The sequence below is a fragment of the Syngnathus acus genome, chromosome 24 (genome assembly GCF_901709675.1).
Source record: "Syngnathus acus chromosome 24, fSynAcu1.2, whole genome shotgun sequence".
NCBI lineage: Eukaryota > Metazoa > Chordata > Actinopteri > Syngnathiformes > Syngnathidae > Syngnathus > Syngnathus acus.
The window spans coordinates 2,040,126-2,065,340 of NC_051108.1; the positions used below are offsets into that span (position 1 = coordinate 2,040,126).

At 45.8% G+C, this 25,215-nt stretch overlaps 2 protein-coding genes across 3 annotated transcripts in view; one reads left to right on the top strand and one right to left on the bottom strand.

The window, feature by feature from the left end:
* Positions 1-1,394: 1,394 nt before the first annotated feature.
* Positions 1,395-25,215, top strand: part of otofa (otoferlin a) — a 91,356-nt gene continuing 67,535 nt past the window's right edge. For both annotated transcript variants that reach the window (XM_037244119.1, XM_037244116.1), the window contains exons 1-3: positions 1,395-1,535; positions 15,588-15,655; positions 25,008-25,073. The gene's annotated coding sequence lies outside the window, so the exon portion shown is untranslated. The remainder of the gene's footprint in view (positions 1,536-15,587; positions 15,656-25,007; positions 25,074-25,215) is intronic.
* syndig1l (synapse differentiation inducing 1-like) lies at positions 12,472-24,233 on the bottom strand. Its single transcript, XM_037244149.1, has 4 exons — positions 23,846-24,233; positions 20,946-21,514; positions 15,384-15,521; positions 12,472-14,204 (listed from the first exon to the last, which is right to left on the bottom strand). Exons 2-4 carry the CDS (start codon positions 21,432-21,434, stop codon positions 14,046-14,048), a joined length of 786 nt encoding a protein of 261 aa, XP_037100044.1. The 5' UTR covers positions 21,435-21,514; positions 23,846-24,233; the 3' UTR covers positions 12,472-14,045.

Below are 25,215 nucleotides of genomic sequence, written 5' to 3' on the forward strand. Positions count from 1 at the left end.
CCTTGACACCGATTGTTATTTTCATAATTGCCAGGACTTTGGAGCCATCTTGTGGCATCTTGAAAAGAGCACCATTGTTCACTCACTGAACTGCAAATAGGTTGAGGTCGACTGTAATTCCGCTCGTGGCCTTCACTCCAACCTTTCCCTGCTGAGACCCCCCCATGGCTTTGACAAGCCTCCCTAAATTAGGCTCATGGCGAGGGATCCACAGCCCGGAGGCCACTGAGCATCTCTGATTGTTGCTCTTCAGGTTTCTTTGTGTTTCTTTGGCACGTCCGACTTGTTCTTGGACCTCACTTGCAGCTGTCCAAACGGATGAGGCGGGGAGGGGATGTCGGACGCATCCGAGCCTGCCGTGTGCCGAGAGATCATGAAAATAATCAGCGTGGCCCGAGCAAACAGCGTGCAGGTGCTCCAGATGAAACAAGGGGTGTGGGGGGGGGGAGCACTTTGCAAGGACCAAGTAGCGGCAGCAGGTTGCCTTGGGAACACTTAACACACCCTTTTTTAATCTCTGGCAACCCCCACCACAACCACCTTTTTTTTTTTTTTTTTGCACTTCTTGATATAGTAGACACACAATACACGCGTGTGCACATTCACATGCGTGCATGGACACCGGGCCCATAAAGATAAGCGCACTATTATATCCATCACCGAGCCTCGTAAAAAGCCATTTCAGTCCGTCTGTGACCGTCTCTGGAACGAAATACAGAACCAAATAAAAATAGGTATTTATAAAAGCGTTTTAATTTCAGTTATTATGTTTCCAAAATACCCTCAGCCTTCATTTAAGCATCATCAAAGGCTCCTTAAACCACCCCCAAGCCCCTCTCGGTCCCGCCCCCTCCCTCCTCCTTTGTTTTCCTTATGTATACAAAATATAAATGACATTCAGTCTCTCTCCAGAGTGCTCCTTTTCTTTCCTGAAGAGGAACAAGATTAAGATGTTAAATGTGTAATTTAGTTTGTTAGTGTTTGTGTGTTTCTTCTTTACAACAAGAAACCATGCATGACATCCGAAATGTGTAAACTAGTGCCAGCTGGGTGTGTGAGTTTGTCTTCTGCAGGATAAATTAGAAGGTTTAAACCCAAGGGACTCTTTTAGAACGCAATGAATTCCAAGTTTGGTCACCAAATGTGTGTTTGTTGACAGCCAGGAGCACTTTGCGCGTCATCGGTGTAATCCTAATACTTTGCTGCCCTCTTGTGGTCACCAACTGAAATGTGCTGTAAATCAACTGCTGTCAATCATAAACCAAAAAAAAAAAATTTCACAATTTTGTCCCCCTCTTAATGGCACAGTTCCCCCCATATGAAAGGGGACAATACTCTGAATAAAGTTGCATTTAAATGTGACAGTTCATCACTTTCCCCTCTCCCACAGGGTCGAATAAAGCAAATGGGGTCCCTAAAATCCCCCCCAACCGACCAGCCACCATCTGCCACTGATCAGGCTGCCGGGAAAAAAAGGCCCATAAAGGCACCAGAAGAAGTTGATCATGGAGACCCAACAAGAACTTCAGAATAAGGTGAGAACACAATAGACATGTCTGAACACGTAACGCGCCACTAGAGGGCAGTGCAGCTTTTAAACTAAACTTCTACTACTTGGCTTTTTTTCGCCATTACAACCAATGTCATGTTTATTTTATCTTGTTGTGTACTTCGAGTTGAGCAAAAATACTGCTATTTCAAGTTGTAGATATTTGCCAATTTTATTTCGTGTACTCCTCAGATTTAAGGTCAGGATTTTAACATTATAACCAAGCGAAGGTTATCGCTCATATTATCAGTCGAAGCATATCCACCTTAAGGGTGTGTGCACATCTCACTTGAGAGGCTCCCCCTGCAAAAAGAATGTAAATGTGACATTTTGGCATGACTAGGCCTCAGTCGTCTGGACAAATGTTGACATTTGTCTTGATAAAGTATCCGACTTTAACAGGGAAAAAAGAAAAAGTCACATCTAAAAAAAAAAAATTTTAAAAATCAAGGAATATTGGGACGTTTGTTTCATTAATGGAATGGTTTGGCACGCACATTGCTAAAGAGGCTAGACAATTGTGCAGAGAGAAGCCATGTAGAAAAAGCCAATGTTTGCTATGGACTACATTAAACCCGCCATTGATCTCCCTCGGTCTCGCGCCGGCATCGATCGCCCGTGCCAGGGGAGGGCCATAGGTAACATCCCTTCTGCGTAGTTTAAAGGTCATAGACCCCCCGCCCTCCCGCCAAAGCCACCCGAGAGTCACGGCGGACATCGCTCACTGTCCGGCTGAATGAGAACGGCCACGCCATTCAGCGAGTCATTGATTGAGCCGAGCTCCATCGTCTCCACTCCTATGTTGTTCCTTGATTTGCCAATTAGCGCTCTTTTCACACTCAATAGCTTTCAGGCCAAGCGTTAAATGGCCAACTGTTTGCAAGATGGCGCTCATGTCGAGGGTCCAGAAGATGATAGATTGATTTATAGTGCACCCCCCTCCTTTCCCCGCGTCCACCTACCTGATGCTAACAGCACATTGCTGCAAACTAGCATAGCTCTGGTATTTTATTTTATTTGGTATTTTATTCAAATCGGGTATTTTATTTATAGTTCTTAGGCTCTGTAGATATTTGTTATTTAGCGCTCGCTTTGTTTGCTAGTTTCCAATTGAAATGACCTGCAACAGCATTCAAATGTGTTATTTATTTAAATCGTAGACACGATATGAAGTCTGCAGTCAGGGACAGAGCAAGTGTGTTGTTATGAATAATAATAAATAATAATGAACAGTGAAACGAATCAAAAAGAGAGGCACGGCGACATCGCTGGCCATTAGCATGACTGACACGATGCTACGCCGGGCCGGTCGCTAATGAAACGTCAATTCAGTCTACCGTCCATCCTGATCAAATGTTAATTGAGGGAGTGATGGATGGAAGCTACACGGTTCCTTTCTTATTATCGTCCTTTCCTTATTTCGACACTTTCTGTCTTCGTTCCGCTATTATGGGTCGGAGATGACCAATGATTAGGGAGAAGGTTGCTAGGAGTACAGGTGGAAAAGGTAGTGAGGCTCGATTTTTGTTTTTTAGAAGCTTCGTTTCATCGTGGAGTAGGTAGAAAGAATTCTTGACGACGGGGTTATCGCAGAGGAAGAGTTTAAGAACGCCCCGGAGGGAAAAAGATTGTCCGATGCGGTCACAAGCTCCAAATTGAGGTCGCGGGTATCGTGTGAACTACATGAGAGGGAAATATTCAGGAAGTAGCTCAACAAAGCACTTCTGGTAGAGTGAGAGAGAAAAATAACTGGGGCGGATTTCATTGGACGAAATTTTGGAACCAGGACAGGAACGGAGGAAAGCATATTAGAAGCATGCGGGGCTTGTCTGAGAGTACTATGGGTGTCACCGAGGAGTTTGGAACGGAGATGGGATTGCGTCAGGGATGGGCTCCTCGCGTCCCCCTGCTTGCCAAGCTGATAGATGGGCTGACAGATGAGCTTAGACAGGAATCCCCGCAGAGCGTGATGTTCGCAGATGACATCGTGAGTTGCAGATGGAGGAAGTTGGAAAGGTGGAATGGGAATTAGGCAAAGTAAGTGAATGAGACAAGGGCGGGGGGGGGGGGGGCGGAGAAGAGCGAGCGAGGGCGGAGGACTTTGAATCCATGAAGTTGTCAACGTTACATGGAGAGTATCTGCCTGCACGTCGGAGGCCATTAGCGCTCCTGAGGAAAATTCCGAGTGTTTACTAATGCTCATTGCTTTTTATTGACTATCATAGCTAATGAGATGGAGCGGCTACATGGAGGGCGAGGTTGGGTTGGGTGGCGGTTAAAAGAAAAATGAAAAAGAAAGAGGAATCGTACTCCGTGTTTGGTCTGTGCATGAGTAATGGAGTGTGCAAACTCCCACTTGCACATCAAGACCCCGAAGCGTTTATTTTTACTCGACTACTACGGCTAGCACGGACCATTAAGACCAGGATTTACTCGTTAAAAAAAAAAAACCCACATTGATTTCACTGGACGTTCCAATTTTGGCTTTCACTTTGCACACTGGAGGCAATGATACCATCCTTTTAGTAATAATTCTCAAAATACAAATTATTACCTGTTGCTCATTTATTTTGACTCGCTGCTTGATGAGAAGCTAGCTTGGGATCTCTGTCCAAAACCAGGGGGATCCATCTTTGTGTTCCTGTCCAAAGGGACCTTTTAGGTTCCTAAGAATAGACCATCATCCCCCTCCTCGTTTTTCTCTTCCTTCTTCCGGCCTCCCGGGGTGTTTTATCTTAGACGGCGGGCGGTAATTGCTTTGGAGAGTTTTTGGCTGCCGCAAATTCTTCATTTGCGAGGCAAATATTTGTGTTTTTTCCCCCCTCCCGGAGTTATGTCTGTGCTGTCTCGGTATAGCTGTGACGCCTCGGGATGCCACAATTCCCCGTCGCTTGCGTAGAGCTTCGTCAAGGGAGGGCTAATTTTAGCTCTCGTCGCAGAATTTGAAAAAGTTAATCTACTCGCAGGACGCCCTGAGTTATCTCGTACCATTTAATGGAAGATTTATTTATTGTCATCTCTACTCTGTATAAAAAAAATGGCGACGTGAGGTGCACTAGTTGATCAAAAACAATGTGGAAAGCTCTTCAAGCCCCCTCCAGCAACGGAGGCTGGCGTCGCTCGCTCTCTCGCTTTCTTTGTTTGTGTTTGAGAGTTTTTCCTTTCACACACACACAAAAAAAAAAACTCGAGGGGCAGGAGGAGGCTGTGTTTCATGCTGCCTCGTTATAGCCAGCTTTTATCAAACAGCACAAACGGTGTTTTTCCACCTTCCCTGCTTGAACGCATTTGATTCAAACAGAATAAAAAAAAAAACAAGACCACAATGGTGGTATTTCCTTTTTTTTTTTTTTTTTTGTTCCCCTCCCCCCCCTAACATGATATTTTCCCAAATAGATTGTGAGCGGACCCTTCAGAGACGATTTCATTTCTCAGATTTACCTGCCGCCTCTGTTATTTTGCGCCAAGATCATCCTCAGGTGAACATGGAAGCCAATTGGAGCGTCATTCATTCGTCGCGACAGTTTGCTCGTCGGGCTTTCGGGGAGGAAACGCGCTTTGATGCCAAGACCCGACCCGAGCCGCGAGACGTCGAATGACGCCAGCGCTTTGTTCAAGCCGCCAATCAAATGGGGTGACCTATTTATAGCAGCAGTTGCACCTCTGACAAGAAAATGCAACTTTTTCTTCACCTGTCTTTTGCACCTTTGCTACTTTAACCTTTGGTGCTGGTGTTTGACATTTTCAAGCAAAAAAAAAAAGCCCATACATGTGTTGTGATGTCACTTTGACCAGAGGTTGGAAATATAACATCTGTGGCGTGGAGGTTTTCGTAGATTGACCTGTTGCCATGGAAACAACCCAGCACTTTTACACTGGCCGTACATTGGCGTCTTCCCATGACTTTGTGTGACGCGGCTCTCGTAATAGTAGAGTGCAGCTGGTCCTAATATTTTGCAGCCACTCTCTTTTGATTCAATAAACGGGATTTTTATTTTTTTATTTTTAAAAAAGCTTGTTTTTACAGAAAGATGAGGCAGTTGCGAACTTTTAAAGCTGATGGATGTGTCAAAGCTCAACAATACACATACACACACACACGCACCCACCCCCCCTCCCACACAGATTAAGAGCAAGGCTGTCCATAAAGCCTACAGGATCCAGTGTGTTGTTAGACCTGTGTACCATTTCCATATAGATTGCCTGTCCATCATTTCCATTTTGACACTGCAGGCGAAGCTGCGGGGATCCCAACGTATAGAAGCACAACGAGCTCCGAGCTCCACTCGGGCTGTATTGTGGATTGCGTACAACACCTTATTTGTCCCCAAAATATTTTTTCGACGCGATCCATCCCGAGACGAATTTATTGAGTTAGCATTGTTGGTCAGAGCTAGATAGTAAAAGTGGTCAATGACATCACCGTCGCCATTTTGTTTTTGTCCATGCGACGGCACCTTGTCTGCCCTCGCACCTTCCGAATGAAGAACCCCATTAAGAATCCAACATTGACCTCGCAGCACCCCAATTATAGCAAACATTAATCCCATCGCTCGGCCGCCTCCAACACACGCGCACACTCGGAGTGCTTTAGCGCTCAAATCAATCAAGCTCCATTTGCACTCACTTCAAAAAGCTGCGAGGCACTTATCAGTGTCCATCGGACTCTCGGTCAACGTGACACTTTCACTTTCAAATCACGGAAAATAATTTTGAAGGAATGAAATCAACTCGTATCCGTTGTGTTTCTTGTATTCGGCAGGTCGGCATCAATAAAACACACAACCGATTCCCTCGAGTAGGAGAAGTCCTTGTAATTCTCGTTTTGTTTTGGTCATGACGCCGCCGCGGTTGACAATTTCAATCAACCAGGACACAGAAATCATGTTGGTTTGTTTCAAAGCAAAGTCATATAAAGGTCGCACCTGCGAGGGAGGGGCGGGGCTAACAAGAGCCGGAGGCTCCATTGTGAGAGTTCACGTTGGCCGTCACGCAGCTCATTTGTCTTCTCGGAGGAGCGTCAAAGGTCACCTATTGTCTGCTCATCTTCGGCCCGTTACGGCAGCGCCAGTCATTAACAATGGCCTTGATAAGCGCTAATTTATGACCCGTGTCACCGTAATTAAATGTTTGTGCAGATCTGTCGGGCTCAGATAAGAACCAAAGGCCTGCTGGGAAATGACGTCCACAGGATTTGGTACCGCTTTGCAATGACCGATGACGGCTTTTTACCTAGCAAATTACAATCTTCCGTCTTATTTTTATTTATTTTATGAAACATATCAAGGCAACAATTGCCATATGTCACTATTAGAGAAAATATTATCTGTTGTATGAACCGAGTACATTCAGTATTCCGTGCAAATGTTTCTTCCTTGGACTCCAATATGGAAACATTCGATATAAATTGCTATGCAAAGAAGCAGACATGCAGATAAATATCGTGTGCAACTTTGTTTCTTTAATGAGAATCCTTTTTGTGAACTGTGTGCGCCTGTGTGTGTACATATATATGTATGTGTGTGTGTGTGTGAGAGCTGGGAGGCACAAGAGGCAACACGAGGTCCAAATAATAATAGAAGAAGAAAAAAAAATGTGACGGATGGAGACAAAACATCCATTAACAACATACCAAGAGGCAAGCTTGCGCTTTCCTGAACGCACATGAACGGTATTTTTCCACTCGCACCTTGTATTAGTCTTTACGACAGACTCGCAGCCGCTTTATTATAAAAATCTGCTCAGGGGTCCCAATCCGCACGATAATTCAATCTCTCCTTTATGAATTAAACATCCGGCAGGCATAACAAGCCGCATGCGCTGACAATGAAATGATTTGCATGTCGCTTTAAACAGCTACACAGCGCGCCTGTTTGTTACTTTTTACGGGCGCTGGAGCGTGGAAATGAAAAATGCATTATTATTATTATTAGGGTGATGATTATTTTGACGGCCACGAGGCTGAGAAAGAAATAGCGGCGGCGTGGTGTAAGTACCCGCGGGAGGTCAATATCGTACACCTGACCCTGGCGAGTTGTTCTGCTCGTCTAAGCCTGGAGGCTTTTTTGGCCACCGCTTCTCCAAAGTGCTTCTGGCTGTCCTCCACCGTGCGCCTTTCAAAGTTTTTACATCGACATAAAAAAAAAATAAATACAGAAAATCCAGTGTTAGGCGCTTGTATTCTCTCAAGCTGCTGGCTAGTGGTTGTCGCTGAGCTCGCTGAGGCCAGGAGGTCACATGGCGAGGAAAACGCAAGCCAAAATGCCCATGAGGCGTGTGTGTGTGTGTGTGTGTGTGTGTTGGGTGGGCAAAAGTTCATGGATTTATTTTTAATGTACTGGCAAAGTTTTTGGACAGATATCTGTAGTCTCACTGAAACCTTTTGCACCGAATAAAATCTTGGCTGCTCGCATGCATAGAGCTCGTTAACTAGCTAACACTTGACTAGGTAGGGAGATTATAAAATTAATAGGGCGTTAAAATATTACCCAAAAAAATAATGCTTAAATAGCCTTTCATCTCGAGGTGAAGAGTAGAATTTAATTTTTCAGGCATTTTTTTATTCTATTTTTTTTTACAACATGGAGAATGAGCGATGGCGACAGTAGTGAACTATATTAGAATTCCTACTCTGTATTAATTATGAAATAAGGCCTGATTGTCAATTTTATACCAAAAAAAAAATTCCCCAGATTCAATCGAGGTCAATGCAACACGGCAGCCAGCCTGTCATGAGAGTGAACTTTCAATCAGCTAGTGGATCTCCAGCCCGATAAGAAAGCTGAGGCCACAATTGCTTCTGACAGCTTGAGCCAGTGGATAAAGTGTTTTTTTTTTTTTTTTCTTCCCCCTCCATCAGCTCAAAACCAGGATTTCAAGACTCTTGTAAAAGTAAAGAAATGAGCTATAGGCTTGCCGGGGTGAATAACGATGCCGTTTCCCTTCGCTGCATTGAAGCACGGACATATTGAAAGACATTTATTGCTCGCATTTTTTATCCATTACTAGAATTCCTTTTCATTGTCTATATGCAGCGGTGGAAATTTAGCATAAAAATATTGGTTTTGGCTGGCCAGTTTTCCTTGTGTGCTGTCACAAATTGTTACAGAATCAAAAGTTACTGGTGCTTGTAGTCCTGTCCTCTTTTCATCACGATCGGAACGTTGCCAGTGACAGTGTCGATATTGAATTCATCCCTTTTGACAGCATTTCATCATCCCAAACGTGAAACAAGACAACGTGCCAAATGGATCCCGCTAACACCAAGCAAGCGTAGCGGTGAATAATTGATGTGAAGTGTGACACAAAATGAGACATTGTGAGAAAGGACGCAGTACGATCGCTCCAATGCCTGCAGTCATCGTGTCACTTTCGGGGCTTTTCAGCTGAATTATCGCTTTAATCTACCGTCCAGCTGGGAGGAATTATTATTATTTACTGTTCCTAGTCAGAGGGGGGGGGAAAAATCGCTTCCCTTCAGTAATGCCAGGTAGCTGCTAGACGTGACGTATTTAATGCTCTTACGGGGCATTTGGAGGCGGCGCACGCTCCCCTTGTGTGGTGTAGTCACCCCCAAATTTCAAATGACTCCCATGTGCACCTATAAATATACAAAAGTGAGTCATTTTAATCTAATTCATTCTCATATATATATATATATATATATAAATCATGTGCCACAACAGCAAGCAAGGAAGCAATTCCCTTCCCAAAACAAAGCTTTCCATCTAATCCTGCTCTGTGCATCAATTCTTCATCGCGAGGTCTCCGGCGTGAAGGTCGCGAGATGGGGGTCAAGAGGCCTGCTACCTGCACCCACCGAGGACTCGTTTGGAATGAAAAACAACAAGGTCAGGAAAGTGAACTTGTGACTTGCAATGTTTGAGAGAAATGTGGCAAAGGATAAAACCAGGGGCTAGTTTGGAGAAATGTTTTTTTTTTTTTTTAAAAGGTGAGATATTGCACAGGCTCCCACACTGTTAGCCTCCATTAGCGGGAGCACAAAGGAAACCGAAGAGCCTGGGAATAAAGCAAACCGCTCAGGCGGAATAAGAAATATTCAGGACGGTGAATGTTTTAGGGCATGCAGTGACTTCCCCTGACAGAAAATAGAGAAAATTCACCAAGGGTGAACCGCAACTCAGCGGGCCGTCAGTGTACGTTCGTCAAAGATCCCATCGTATCATTTGGAAAATAAGTGCTGTGAATCAAAATAAAGCCCCGGGTGTGCTTCGAACCTCGTCACCTTTGCGATTAGTCGTAAAGAAATTGTAGAAGTCAAGCGTCCTCACCGCTAACGTTTCCAATCAATTCCACGCGGCACTTTTGCGGAAAGGTCAAGCGATAATTATCGGCCGGATGAATGTCAGCGTAATCAATAAATAATAAGTTGCATAAATCATCATGCGGAATGAAAAAAAAAATGAACGGGCACATTCCCAATCCGTACACTTTGATGCTCGCTGTTTGAACCACTCGTTCTCGAATATGCACCTTACACAAAGGCAAGCAAACAAACGAGATCATTAATAACAACAACTCGGCCGCATCTGCGTTCCTGTGAATAATTTGTTTCAATTACCAAAAACACAATTAGAGCTTTGATTGCAATGCGGGGTGGATTGCGGCGAGCTGCGCAAATGCATTCAGGCCAAATTAGCCGCCGCGCGGTTGTAGAGGCGCTAATTATCGGAGAATGATAGAAATGCCGATGCTGCCGAGAGACGCTTCACCTAAATGTCCGCGTCGTCGTCTCGCAGTTTCGACCCCGCCGTGCCTTTCTGTTCAGCTCTCAGCGGAATCCCTTTTCAATCGCAGCGAGCGAGCGAGCGCCCCGCAGTGCTCAAAAAGCCATTTCGGAAAAAAAGTGCTGAGTGCACGGAGCAAAGAAAAATGAGCTCATCACTAAAAATCTCTCCGGGGGTGAAGGCGAGCGGTCAATTTACACCGGCGGAAGGTGTTTGGCGGCGCCCTTCTCGGCGGGATGACGCCATTAAATAAGTCCATTTAGCACCGACGGGGACGCTTTGTTAATTAAACATTAATGAGAAAGCTCGTCGGAAGGAGACCTGCGGGCGCTCAACAGTTGGTCCCGCCTCCCAACAGAACTTTAACTGAGAGTGACATTCTCAAATGAAGACCGCACCAATCATTTACAATGAGGAAAACTTGCGGCCATGTTGTGAGAGCGTTAGCACAAAGCTAACAGCGTACGAAATTCCGAGTTGACCAGAGGTCGAAATAACTTTCCACTGTAATCTGGAAACTCACTGTTTGCTCTTCTGGCGGCCTCTGGGCAAACTTCCCTCACACACTCTATATTAATGCAACACACTGTGTGTGTGTATGTGTGTTGTCGTTCTCTCTCGCTTGTATTTGTCACAGAAAGTAGCTTTTAGTTTAGGATCAACTGCTTTGGAACACAAAAGGGGGAGCCCCCACCCACCTGCCCCCCAAAAAATCAATTTCCCTTTTCTTAAGCCTCCAAACAATTCTCTCCCTCAGGACCCGGGCCAGCTCCAGAACCGATCAGGCAGAGAGTCTGGGTCCGCCCGGGTGCCTGCCAGAATGCTGTTGGCCTTTTTCGCCTACAATTGGAATTCCATCTGAAGCGCTTGATTGTTGCGGCTATGCCCTGGGTGTGTGTGTGTGTGTGTGTGAGAGTGTTTTTGAGTCAAAGCTAGCAGAAATCCGTCTGATTTTATGCTCGGCCGACCGCGGAATTGCCGATTGTGGGCACCTTTGCCAGCTAGAATCGTCGGGTGCGTTTGATGTCGAGAAAGCCACTCGGTGGCTTTTCCACTAGTGAACGCGAATACTACGAGATACCGTACGAGATTTTTAGGCACGCTCCGTTTGAAAATCTGCTCGTTACTCGACTCCGTAAAAGACTCCCAGTGAAAGCGAGAGAGGCGGAAGATAAAACGAGAAAGCGAGATCAGAGCGTGTCTGTGGGAAAAAAAACGAGAGTTGGAAGTGGGCGGGGCGGAAAGAAAGTTAAAAGGGAAACGATGGCTGCCAGGGAATATTCACGTTAGCTCATTGTCACGCATGATCGTCAGCCTGCTCAAGTCGCCAGAAGCGGGATGGATCCGTCGACCGGAGTGCCGGCTTCGGGGATGTCGACGGCGCTTCTAGCGTTAGCGGCGGACGATAATTGAGTGTCAATTAGAGGCGGCGACGACAGGCCGTTAATCAAGTCAGGTGACCTTGCGAGTTTGTCTTAATCGTTCCACGTCTTGCTTTCTGCCCTTTTATGGACAACTGGCTTCCTTCTCGATCCTCTTTTGTGTCTCGCCGCCGCTATTTACAACCAAGGCCACCTGACTCCCGCATTCAACCTTTCACAGCCTCCCCACTGCTCCTCGCTCATTGTTAGCGCTCATGTCTTCCTTTGATCCAAAGGCCAAACAGTCACGACGATGTCTTCATCTTATCGACCGGTATCTTGGCGGAAGGTCGCTAAGCCGCCATTTATCCTGGGCTTTTTTTGGTGTTGACCAGGTTGTGAAAAATACTCATGGGGGAGATGCATTTCTCATGACAAACATCTCCACCAAACGCGCCATTGGGTGACTCACGGAGCGTGCACCCCCATTTGTTCCTCGCCAAGTCCATAATGGGAGCGCCTCCTCCCACCCGCCGCACGCATCAACTCACTCGCGTCTTCATCGTGTCCGTTCCGGAGGGGGATCGTTGTTAGTTTGCTTGTATGTACACATGGAGGAAGCTGGCGGCGTGCGCAAAGCTGCCTACACTCTGTGAGTCAGTGCTCGCTGTCGCTCCGAGAACGCCACATGCATCTCAATGACTGAGTTGCGTGGACCCGACAAGAAACGCACATCCAATTTCGTTTTTTTTGTTTTTCCAAGAAAGACCCTTTTCCATTTATTTCCCCATTACATTTGAATGTCTTTTTTTTTTGTACACACCACCTATGCACACACGCACACACATGCACACTCAGGTCCTTTAGGTGCTGATCCACTCATTGAACAAAAGCAGGTTGCCAAAACAGCACAACACAAAGCATGTGGTCATGTCGTTGTGAGCTTAAACCAGGAGGTCGGGCAAATTTTTATACATATTACATATATATATATTAATATATGTAATATATAAGTGCACCTTGTGGTTCTGAAATCAAAATGTCGCCATGTTTACCCCGGAAAGCGTTCAAGCTAGCATGTTGCATCTAAGCGGTCCCTGGTGGACTTCTTTAGCGGATCGTTTACTCTCCGCTGACGCCGCCGCCTATTATTGAAATGAATGCGCTTGTGCTATTTTAGGGCCACGCTCGGGAGAGTACACAATCCCTCGGAGAAGGGTGAGAAAAAAAAAAAGAAAAGAAAAAAAAGAGGCCATTACACGGAGCTAATTGCGCTCCATAAATGTCAGCTATGACTGATGCCGGGGGAGCTAAGCCGAATGTCGCCTTTGTGATCTCGCGGCTTGAACTCGCAATTAAAAATAAAGTCACCTGGGTAATTAATCAGTCTTTTTTTATTTTTTTATTAATACTTTTTCTTGTTCTCGACTATTTGCTGTCACGGAATCTTGCTTGTATCTCAAACGGAGTTGCCTTTTACAGCATGATCAATTTTAATTCAAGCTTTTTTTTTTTAACCCCTCCCGAAAAAGAAAAAAAATCGATATTGGGTGGAATGCTACTGGCAGAACACGCCGAATTGATCGCCCACTCAGTCTGACGCTGTCAGAACGTCGACACAATTCTGCCTGATTTATAACTTCTGTTACCGACCAAACTTGCTTTTTGGCTTCTAGTATTTTTTTTTTTTAGCGCTCATACTTTTTGGAGACAACAGCAAAAGTTCCGTACAAGGCAGTGACTTTTAAATATGTAGAGAAAAACAGCCTTTAAAAAATATGTTAACACGGATTTACCTTAATCGTTCCCGTCGCGGTTATTTTTAGCTTTCAGGCTGCCGTGTTTACATTCTCCAATGCGCGGTGAGTCGAAAACGTAAGCCCTCTACTATTTTCTTTTTTACTTTAATTTGTCCCAGGTGCTTCATAACCCCCGCTACGCTATCGCCACAGGCCGTTTAACAAAATATCTTTAGACACAGGAAGGGAAAAAAAACAAAAAAGCACATTTGGTTCGTAGGCAAACAACATCTGGCATGAGACAATTGTCTTGTCGGGGCTTTGACATCTTCCCGTGAGTCAAATAAAAGCTACGTGATGTTTTATTCATTGGAAATGATGCTCTTATTAGTCCTGGTCTTTGTTGAAAGTTCTTTTCGGATCCGGGGGGAGAGCAAAGTTGTGGTTTGTGGTTCAGGATAACCTCAATATGATGCAAATTGGGCCAACATCCATTTCAACTTTTCTTTGTGTTTGCCGCACCTTCTTTGCTAATTCTGGCTGACAGGGAATCTTCGGGGAAAAGAAATGAGAGGGGCGGGGTAAAACTGTACAGCCACCAAAGAACGCATCGGGTAGCTCTCCTCGCCCCGGCAGATATGAGCCTTGGCTACACGTGTCCCGGTTTGGAAAGGTAGGCGATGAGCGCCACCACCACCCCGACGTAAACGCCGGTGCCGATGGTGATGGAGAGGGCGGCCAGGAACAGAGCGCGACGGGAGGCGATGTTGGCCAGCGGGAAGTCGCCTTTGTGGACCGCCTTGGTGGTCTAAAAGAAAGAGCAAAAAAATTAATAAAATCAGGTTTTGGTATTGACGCAAGCTAGCTGTTGATGAAAGTTGGAGGACGCGCCTCTTGACAGATGAAGCCGGTCGGCGGCAATTAGCAAGCAAATGTCAAGGACTGCGGCTTGTGCTAATCTGCGCCGTCGGATGATAAATGGCAAATTTAACATCATTTGAAAACAGGCATCGACAACCTCGTCTAAATATACGAGCGGGGCAGAAATACTGACATTTTGACGGCGGGTAAACAAATGTGAAAAATGCGCCCGACGGGTCGATCGCAACGAGACGCTCACAAACAACAATCTACAAACTCTGCGGAACAAACTTGACCAAATTCTATTTTCATCATATGGTAACTTGGTGGGGGGGCGGCGAGTGTGGCGTGCCCATTTGCATAATCACGAGAGGGATCTCTGCGACGCGCGACACTTATCAGCATCTCCAAATAACACTCACACTATTAGTGGCACTAATGGAAGTCAGATCCGCTCTCTAATCAAACGCCGTATTTCCACCGTGAAGGTTTTCATATTCAGACATCATTTTTGTTTGTTTTTTTACGCCCATTGCTGTCTTTGTCCGATGACCTTCCGATGGGACAAAGCCGCTATTGATCGGCCAAGCGCAAACCTTATTACGCTCGCTAACGTTGTTTGTCTTTGTTGTCCTCGCGGAGGAACGCCGGAGCGGAATCTTTTCAGCTGTACGCGGAATGCGCCGAAGGCCATCGCGCGGAAAAAAAGATGGGAATGAAAGCTTGCGTGTGTGTGGAAAATCCTTGAAACTTTGTCGACAATGGTGACCATTAAACATATCGACAAGGAGCATGTGAATTAGTGACACATTTGACATCAATGACAAATTTTTCCGGATATGCAGTACTTCAATCGTAAAAAAAAATAATCCCCATTGAGGTTTGAAGTGATTTTTTTTTTTATTGCTTAAGAAAAATCAGCAGGATTCTTGCTAGTTCCGTTTTTGAAGGATGCGTTATACGCTGACAGAATTCATTTTTTTCTGGGTCAAAAATGTTGAGCAGTGTGTGTATCAAGAGTGTGTTAAGGATTTGCTGGGAGAGATGCAGTACAGCTTTTTCTGGAAGTGAACTCATAATAATGCATTGTGTACCCGTGTGTGTGTGTGGCGAGTTGTGCTCTCACCCCTTGCGAGAAGTAAAATGCTGCAATTCCCAGAGGCCAGAAGCAGCAGAGCATAGAGAAGATGGCCAAGCCCAGGTGGTCCCGCGGCGGCACCACGATGAAATTGTCCTCACTCTCGCTGTCGCTAGAGCAGTCTGTCTGAAAGACATCGAAATTTGAATTTGTGATGATCATCTGGCTTCAACTTGTTTGTTTTTTTGACAGGCACGTCCTCGTGTACGACATCACTTCCTGTGTCGGCCCACCTGTGACCTTGACTTCCTCTGATCATGGTGAGCCGCTATTTATTTGTCAAGTGTTTGTATCCTATGGAAGCTTGCGCAAGATGTTACTACTTATATGACTTAAGTCGACATGGGAGTGGAATAATTGCCACGGTCAGTCGTCATGGTAACAGAAGCCAAAGCGGAAAGAGGCGGAGCGAGCAGTGGCTCATATCATGAGACGGGAGAAACGTAAACAGCCCGTTTTTATATTTGATTGCTTTTTGTGTCGTGCGTCCTTGTCGCTACACGGCTATTTAGCTGTCAGCGGAATAAACGGCGGCTCACTTCATTGTTAACGCTTTTGTATGGTCTTCCTTTGTGCCGATTGCTAACCAGTGTGCTCATCAGCTCGCACAATTTATGAGGCATTGAAGTAGAACGGAACTCAAGTCGGAGTGGGAGTGAAAAGAATACGAGTTTAGACAATGGGGAAGTCAGACGAGTCTCTGCCTGCTTGCGCGTAAGACGAATGCGCGTGTTCGTGGCGGACGGCGTGTCGCCGCTCCATTAGCTTCTCATTAGTTTGGGGAGCTGGAGATGCTCACATTTTGTCAGTCCGACCACAAAAGACGTCAAGCTTGAATGCACACTTTGAATGAAACTTTTGGGGTGCAATGAGTTCACCAGTCTGGGGGGAAAAAAATTATATAATAATAATATTAAATAAAAAATAATAAAAATAATAAATATTTTCGTAGCTGCTCTCCATATATATCAATAACCTTCCACTGCAGAGCCAAGACGTGTTGTGTCATAAAAAGACACCAGAGATTAAGACCACATTAAGCCGCAGCCGGCCCACATCATCCCGTTTGAAGGATGATCCAACACAAGGATGGAACACGACAAATAAATGAATGGGGGGAAAAAAGCAGGTTTAATGATGTATTTTTATACCCAAAGAGAATTCTGAACCATGGCGGGGTGCAGCATCCTTAAGATTTGTTTTTTTTTCTCATTTGAGCAACATGAGGCAATGTTATCCTTTTATTACATTTAATCCCGGCATGTTTTCTGTGGTCCGTCTAATAAATGTGAATATTTATTCCATCTCTATTTGCCGTTGAGGGAATTGTCTTCAAGATAAAAAGGGCAGCATAGAAAAACAACTGTAGTGCACGAGTTGTAATTATTCTAAAGAGATGTTCTCAACACTTAGCCTGGAGCTCAAATACTCAGATCAGAAATGTCGATGTCAAAACTCCAAAAGTACTTTGCGCTAGCGAAATCACTTTGAAAGTGCCAGAACAATTTAGCCAAGTCATCCAGTGGTATTTTGTTTTCCAGGACCCACTTTATAATCCAATAAAACCTCATTTTGTGAACGAAGCTCATCAGGCTGTGAGTCGCTTGCTATTCCAAGCTTGTTGTCCTCAACTTGCGCAAGTCCGTCCGTACTTTGTGGGAGTGAAGCAATTAAATTGTACTCGCACGGCCCGCTTCCTTGATTGATGTCAGGATTAGCGAGGGGGCGGTCAAGTTTTGCCCACCTGCCACGCTGATGCTCGCACAGACGCTGGATTAATGGACTCCCAAAATAGAAGAAAACGAGCTAAAAGTCATTCAAAGAAGAAAAAGTGCTTTGCAGATGCAAATCGGGGACACCCTATGCTAAAAAAAAAAAATCCATTCATGACTGGGTTATTGATTAAAATTTCCGACAAGTGACGACGCGAGGCATGCTGGGATATGCGCAGATCCTTCCAGCCAATTACCAGCAACCCAAAAAGAACAACCTTTCCGTTCTAAGTCTGCAAGCACGGCGATGTAGGTCACACGTTTAACCGGCAACTGAAGGCTTCGTAGGGATGAATCACTCAGAGCGTAAATCCTGTCAACGCCTGACCGGTAACAAAGAAATAATGGATGCTTTCACGATGCTCCTGAGACAGTTCTGCAAAGAAGTTGGCCTGTTTTTCCTCCCCTATCAATGTCCTTTCATTTTCATCCGGTGGCTCTTGATCTTATCTGGCAGGTTTGTAGTAGGTTCATGAGTCAGACAATAATCCGGAGATGAAATTTGAGGATTGTTTGTTGTTTCACCTGCAATTGCGTTTGAAGGTCAACAATCCCTTTTGCAACAAATAATAGGTCAAGCTAAAGGCCACAATGAGAGCGTTGGAGGTCATGGGTGGTTCTCAGAAACAGCGGGCCCCCGGAAAAATATAGCAAATTATGCCGGATGCATATTAAATTTCCTTTTAATGAATGAATGAATATTCTAACGCGTGACATACATACTGCGGGCACAGCGGCGTAAATGAAACGACAGACAAATCCGAGAGCAATTAAAGACCTCAACAGAAACAAGCGCCGGCTTTTTAAATGGTCTTATTACTCCAAAGTCGGTGTTGGAAATTACACAAATGAATTGCACGGCACGCGCCCGAGTTGGAATGAAAGAAACTAACGACTTCACCGCCAACAGGGATTCAATTACGTGGCTGAATGAAAGAGCCACGTCAATAAGAAATTGCCACACGGGATGATTTGGCAATTGATTAAATATGCGGCCGGTGTAGGAGCCCAAGGCCCCAGAGGTGAGCAGGGTGCTTGTCTTAAGACTTAATAATTCCAAGGCGCTGTGACAGGCCACTTCCCAAAGGGGAGTGGCTTCACCGCACCGCTGATAAAAGTCCTTGAGAAGAGCTCGGCCGTGATGTACGAGTCTTACGAACGGCGCTACGCTGTCAAATCCGTTTTGTCGTTAAATCAAAAAGACTTTCCACCTGACGTTTCAAATTTCCTATTGTGATGCCGACCCTTTTGTTTTGTTGTCTGAAATAACTCAAGTGCCTCATTTTCTCTTCACTGTCTTTTTTTATAATGTCAGGAAAAAGCTTTTGGAGCTGATCCCATTTGGGATCTTGTGAGAAAAAAAGAAAGAAAAGAAAACACTGCTGAGTTGAGGTAAAAATAGATATCTTAATATGCGTCTTTATAAAAAAGCTAGCAGGATGCTAACGAGTCGCGGTAAGAAAAGACATATTTATGCTCATGTTATTTTCCTACGAGATGCAATCAACCCCCCCCCCCCCCCCCCCCCTCTGCGTCAAAACAAAGCGCATCAAAACATCCCAACAACAAACCCATTTCTTGTTGAGAGATCAGAGCGCCGTGATTGTGGCAGCCCAAACGAGTGAGCCGCAAAACTGTAATTTGCAAAAATGTGATTAGACGCTGCCTATCGCCCGTAATGGGGCCGATATAATTAGCTGCATTTGGTGGAGCTTAGGCCCGCGGGGAATTTTGCTCTCCGCTGATTGCAAAAGCAACCATATCAGCTTGTAAATTAAACATTTAGCCGCGTCGCACGCATCCGTCTGCGAGGGAGCTGATAGCAAACTGTTTGGAACAAGCCACTTTGGTTGAATCCCATTTTTCCTCATCGTCCCTGAAGTTACCTGCTCCTCTTTACTTCACCTATTAGCAATTTTTTTTGTAGCGTTGACCCTAACCGCCATTATTGACTGCAAAAACTTTCCCATTTAATGCTTTTATGTTCTCTCAGTCAGTTTGAGGTTTCGAATGGAAGGACGCTTTCAACCTTTAGCATCATACCACTTTTTCCCTTTCCTTTTCAATTTTGCCTTGGCTGTGGGATTTTTTTGGAATTAGTCCCAAGGCTGCCATTGGAACATCTGTGACATTTCATAGAGCTGCCTGCTCAATAAATCAACAGCCGGAGAGCGTCAAGTACAATCATGCGGCGTATTTTCTTTTATTTTCCAAAGAGTAGCGACTAGCTTAAGACAAATGGTTGTTTTTTTTTTGTTATTTATTCCACCGCATCATGTCTCAAGGTCCGCTCGCTTGGCTTTACTGCATTTTTTTTTTCTCCCCCAGTCGTATATTTTGACACGAGGCTATTACATTCCCGGAGTCACCGAGGGACACTTATGGTTTTTATAGGCGGGGGAGACACGGCGTGCGACGGGATAAATATCATCCGTTAGCGGAGGACAGCCAGTGGTCAAATCAATCGCGCCGGCCGGCGCTTACTGCCGCGTTGAAATGATTCGATCGTTATTGTCGTTTACTGCTAAATGAGAGAAAGGATACCTGTGGAAGATTTCATGAGGATTTACGACTCGGGCTTTTGCCGTCGCCGTGGCTGCCGGCCGGCCTTTCGGCAATATGTGTGCGCTAAACTGAGACCACATTTTAGATTTAATGAAGGCATAAAGGTCTTTTTCCTCTTAGTGAATATGGATCGCCCTTCCAATCGCACCTGCCGTTATGTTTTTTTCATTTTTTTGGCATTGAAATTGCGCCTGAGCAGTCAGTCAGACCACATGGCCAGATTATCAAGTCACTAGCAATCGCACTGATAAATGCAGATTTCATGCACCGGCGCTGGCAGAACAGATGGCCGTCAAATTCAAATATAGCTTCCTACTCCGGCGCCGCCGCTGCTATTTTGTATTCAAGGGAAACTGGCGGATAATTTTAAAGGCGGGAAGGCGTGAGGATCAAACGGACAAGCGCACGGGCGCGCCCCGAGTACTTGAGCCGTGAAGCTACAGTGGCTAACAAGCATGTCAAAGGCAATCTTTGATGGCCTTATTAGACTCACGCTAGCATTAAACGCGTTAGCACCTTTTAATTGGTTGTCGACAATTTCCCGCTTGCGGTGAAAACGAGCTGTACTCATCACATTGCGGTATCGAGGCTCTTATGCACGACTTGAGCGGCGTCTGAAATTTCGAGAAGGTCAAATTGGCTTCCGGTGCATTTCATGTGAAAACGTTTTGCGAATGATGTAACTTGTTGCTCTAGCACTAATAAATAAACAATTTCATGACGTCCAAAATAAAAACCATACAATCTTAAGTAGTCGTGGGATTCCCTCCTCGTGTCCGACTGGAGGCGAGTCGTTGCCGGAGGCAGAAGTCGACTCCATAATTAGCCCCACTGAGTATTTTCTTCGCTTTATATCAGGAAAAAGCGGCCTCAGATGATGTTTTTATTCATTTGTGAAGTTTAAAAAAAACAACTGGACACCCAATCCCCACGTGGCAATCCTAAATCCTTTGGAGCACGATCGACTGTGCCAAAACAGTTTGCTAATGCAGCATTTTGACTTAATATCCCCGGGTAGACTCAGTCAGCCATGGAGACTTATGACCATATGAATCTAGAGCTGCGGGAAAATGGATGACGAGCTAGTGAAATGTTGATATTTTATATTCTGGGCCTGCTCGGCTAATCCAGAACAGCCTGTCTTGAATCTGTGCCGAACACATTGAAGGCTGTTAAGCAGAAGGCCACAAAGAAAACAAAATGGCGGCCTTACCTCGTACTCGACGTACTCTTCCTCCTCCACCTCGTACGAGACGGTCTGGATTTTGACGTGTTCGCCGTCCTCCGGCACCTTGGCCTGAGGTTCCTCCGAGCCGGCGGCGTCGCCTCCGCCGGAGTTGCTGGTCTCCTTGGTCTTCTTCTCGGTGAAGGTGGTCTCGCAGCACTCGCTTTTGTATTCCTTGGCCTTGATGCTGCCATTGTCCTCTTTGTACAAGATGAAGTTGGGCCTGTAGAAGGCCTCCACGGCCAAATGCAGCGAGGTGGCGTCCAGCAGCTGCTGCGACTTCATCTTGCCGTTGCTATTGTAGCCGCCCCCGCCGCTCACCACGTTGCCCGACTTCCCACCGCCGCTTTCACCGCCAAAGTAGTTGATAATGTTCTCCTGGCACTGATTCTTGGGGAAATCTCCTCCGTAACCGTTGATGGTATGCTTGCTATTTTTGTCCAGCAAAGGATTCTGGAGCTCGCTGAGATTCTCCATAGCAACGCAAAAGACTTTTGAACGATAGGCGATTCCTTGACGGGTACTTGACACGCTAGCGGCATTCAGCACTCGAAGATCTGCCGATGAAGGAGACAGTAATGGAGAGGAAGGGGGGTTTAGAGAGATTTTGGAAAGTCCAGTTTGCGACTCAATTAGCTTCAATTTGCTTCCTGGATTTAAACACGTGTTGACACACACAGGATTGTTTTCACTCCAATTATTGGCTTCTTGTTTAGATAAGACCAAAGAAATGCCTTGGCATAAACTCGGTGATCATTCATTTCCATTAATGAGATTCAAATATTCGGAGTTTAGACCACGACAAGCGAATAACAAAACACAATCAAGCCATTCGACCCCGGCCCCCCTTTCCGAAACCTTCCTCTGATGAATGTGCCGGAAATAGAAATGCCAAATGCAGATTCATTCAGGGTCCCGACCCCAATCGCTCGGCGCTGCACTTTTTGTCGACGCGCTTAATGAGACAACAAGCGTACAAACAAGCCTTGTCAGTGTTATTGGCTGTGAATAATGCTTGATGGTTAACCTGTAATCATGTGCAAGTACGCCTTATTAGCTGAGGTCGCATTTGCACGGGACGCTAGATGTCGGTCTAGATGTCCTCTTCAACGTAATTTGCAATGACTTAGAGCTAGTTGAATTTTTTTTTTCAGTTTTAGAGTGCGTCGTTGTTCGCCATGAGTACCTGCAGGTCACTCAGGGGGAAAAGGTTTTTCAATTTGGACATGTTGAGGAGCAGCAGTTGAAAAATGATGGGGGAATCGTAATTAATACTGTATGAAGTATTTTGGTGCAGAAAAAAAAATCCAAGATATATTCCACTCTTTCCCCTCCTCACCTCCATGAATAAATCACAATTCCCACCCTTGCAGTTTTCCTGAAAAACAGCCTCAACCAGCAGCCAACCAACTCTCAGGAACTCCTCCCAGTTGCTCTTCTCTCCTGACATTGCAGTTCTAGCGCTCTCACAAAGTCCGCAAATAGCTCCGAGGATGCAGACTCATGCAGTTCCTCTCTAAAAGCGGACTTGATTATTCACGGCAACCGAAATAAAAATGGATCCCGTCCTCGCTGTCTGCCGACCCAAACGCGGAGACACGTGTCGTCATGACAAGCCAACGTAACCCCGATGGACTTCAGTCCCATCAGACTGTCAGTCAGCTCCTTGCCGTCTGCCTCCGTCAGCCCGCCGCCAATCATCCTCCCACCCTTTGACCCCTCCCTCTTCGCCAAGCTGAGAATTATCAGCCCGGGGGGGCCCCCGAGACCGGCGTGGCGCACCTGAATACCAATGCGCCTTATCTGTCGGCCGCGTTTATCAAGCCACTCCATCCCGGGCGACGCCGACAAATTCATCTCTCTGTGATTTAATTTTGAGCGCAGCGACGGCCCGCGCGGGGCATAATGAAAGCCGACGTTCGCTCGTTATTGATGGGCGCGTGCCAAGGCTCCGAGCGGGGGATGCATATTCCAGACGGAAGTGGAATCAGTCAATAGCGCTGACGTCCACCACAATGACCCCCCCCGAACCCTCCAAAACCTGCTTGATCATATTTTAATCTAACATACCACAAGATGGCGCCAAAGCCATGACTAATAGGAAAGTAGTAATTCAACGAGACTGAGAAAGCAGCCTTTTTGTATTGATAAAACCAAACAGGCTTCCATAACCCCCCACCCCCGGTGGATGATTTTTAAATGTTCCTTGATGTGTAAATCCGCCAGTGGAAATGGAAGCGTTGAATAATTCAACGGGGCCTCGTTGTCAATATAGCAGGCTGCTGCCTGCCAGCGCTGAGTCTGACCTGTCTTCATGGCCAATTGATTGAGGCAACACAATGGAGAGTGTTTTGTCCACTATCATTATGTCTGCCGTTAGTTTTGTGGCTTTTAAGAACGCTGACTCCACTCTCAAGCAGGCTGCCTCGCTTCGGAAACAACATTGAAATTGCATTCTGCCTGGAAATAGAGCGCCTCGTTGTTGGTCGCGAGTGCATGGATGGCATGCATTGGCGCCGGCGTGGCCGCTTAAGTATGCCTCGTTGTTTCCATGAGGAAAATTTGATTGACAGTTGAGTGGGCGTGATTTTTTTTTTAATGATTCAAATTTGACAGGGTTGCGGTATGCCAAATTCAAATTGTTTTTACTTCAAATCATCAGAAAAAAAACTACGCTAATTTCTTTCTCGCTCGCACACTCCCATGTGCGCACTAACAAAAGGAGTGTGTTGATGCCGTGAGCAGCTGGAAGTTGTGGACTAGCAACCTGTACCTCCTCCCTCATGATGATGATGATGATGAGGAGGAGGATGGTGGACACCTCGCTCGCATTTTCATAATGGACCCCCAAAACAGTGACTTTGAAAATCAAATAGCAAACGTCCTACCTGTGAGTTCTCGCCAATCCGGATCCAACCACCGACTGGCGCATCACGACGCATAATGTTGGACTTTCCCACGCGGAGGAACAGCGGACGTGTCCCGCCGAGCTGGTGTGCGCGCGCCCCGGCGGCGGAGCGGCAACTGCGCTCCCCTCCTCCGCGTAAAGCTCTCTCCCGTGCGCCGACAAAGCTCCCCTTTCCCCCATCAAACACTTTTGTTTCCCCCCGAGTGGCGCCCTGCTAAAACATCTCAGCGTGGCGGAAGAGAAACAACGAGTCCACCGTTTGGCGTCCTCCTTCGCTTGACGACGGGTGCGGAGCTGAAGCAGGCGGCGTCCGCCCTCTCCCGTGCGCGTCTTTACTCTCGCTCACTATTTGGATGTGTGGACGAGGTGAACCATGTGGGGGAGGAGGGGGGGGGGGGAGTGGGCGGCTGCTGCTCATCTCCCTCCTCCCGTGCTGCTGCATCATAAAGACCTTTGATGAAAACACCAATCTTATTTTGTCTCATCTTGCAGGTGCATGACAAAAAAAAAAAAAAAAAAAGATCCAGTTCATCACTGTATGCTTAATATTGAGCCGCCCAAATATTAGGAACAGCCAGCACGACGATGCCATGAGTTTGAATCTTTAAACCTGGCTTTAAAAAAGAAACAGCAAGAGCTCACGTGGCCTGTAATAAATCAAATAAAAGTTTGGGCCTCCTCCCAAATGTGTCGTTTTAACATGCTGTGAGAAAGTGGTGTAATTACGGCTTGTTTGAATTGCAATATCTCCGGCGGAGCAGTTGTTTACGTTTGCGCGACTCGTAAATCATACGCTGATTGTCCCCATTAAAATGCAGGGAAACCACTTCAAGCATCCACAACTGATTCGTTATTGTAATAAAGTGGTCTATTTGCAATTCTACAACCAAAAAAGATCATTACAATATTTCAACTCGGCTGTGTACGCCGGGTGCTAAATGATCAATTTGAGTTCTCGCTGGCTGGTGACCTCATCTTGCATTTTTTAGCTAACAGGAAGTTTAGATGTTGAGATGATTCCTTGGCTACGTGTCTTCAGGGATGTGCCACCTGATCACAGCAGCTCTTGGCATAATGATGCAAAAAAGAGGAATTTTTTTTTTGGACCAAAGTAACCTTCTCCTTGTGTTCCATTATCACAGGATGGGAGCGGCTCGAACGAAAAAGCGAGGCGCCCACTAATTACATCGTTGACATTCAGCGTAAAGGTGCGTCATGCTTTGAATTTTTTTTTTTTTTTTTTTTTTTTTAAAATGTCTGTCAAACTGTAGCTGTGCTCCTCAACCACACACATTTATTGTCACATCAGTGAAAGCTATAGATTGTGTTTTCCTAGCAACAAAGACACAA

What these genes read in the sequence shown, in the direction of transcription:
- syndig1l (XM_037244149.1), bottom strand. Translation starts at nt 21,434, where the DNA reads ATGGAGAATCTCAGCGAGCTCCAGAATCCTTTGCTGGACAAAAATAGC. An exon ending in AAGAGTACGTCGAGTACGAG is followed by an intron (nt 15,522 to 20,945) that starts GTAAGGCCGCCA and finishes GATGTCTTTCAG; the next exon opens with ACAGACTGCTCTAGCGACAG. An exon ending in CATTTTACTTCTCGCAAGGG is followed by an intron (nt 14,205 to 15,383) that starts GTGAGAGCACAA and finishes TCTTTCTTTTAG; the next exon opens with ACCACCAAGGCGGTCCACAA.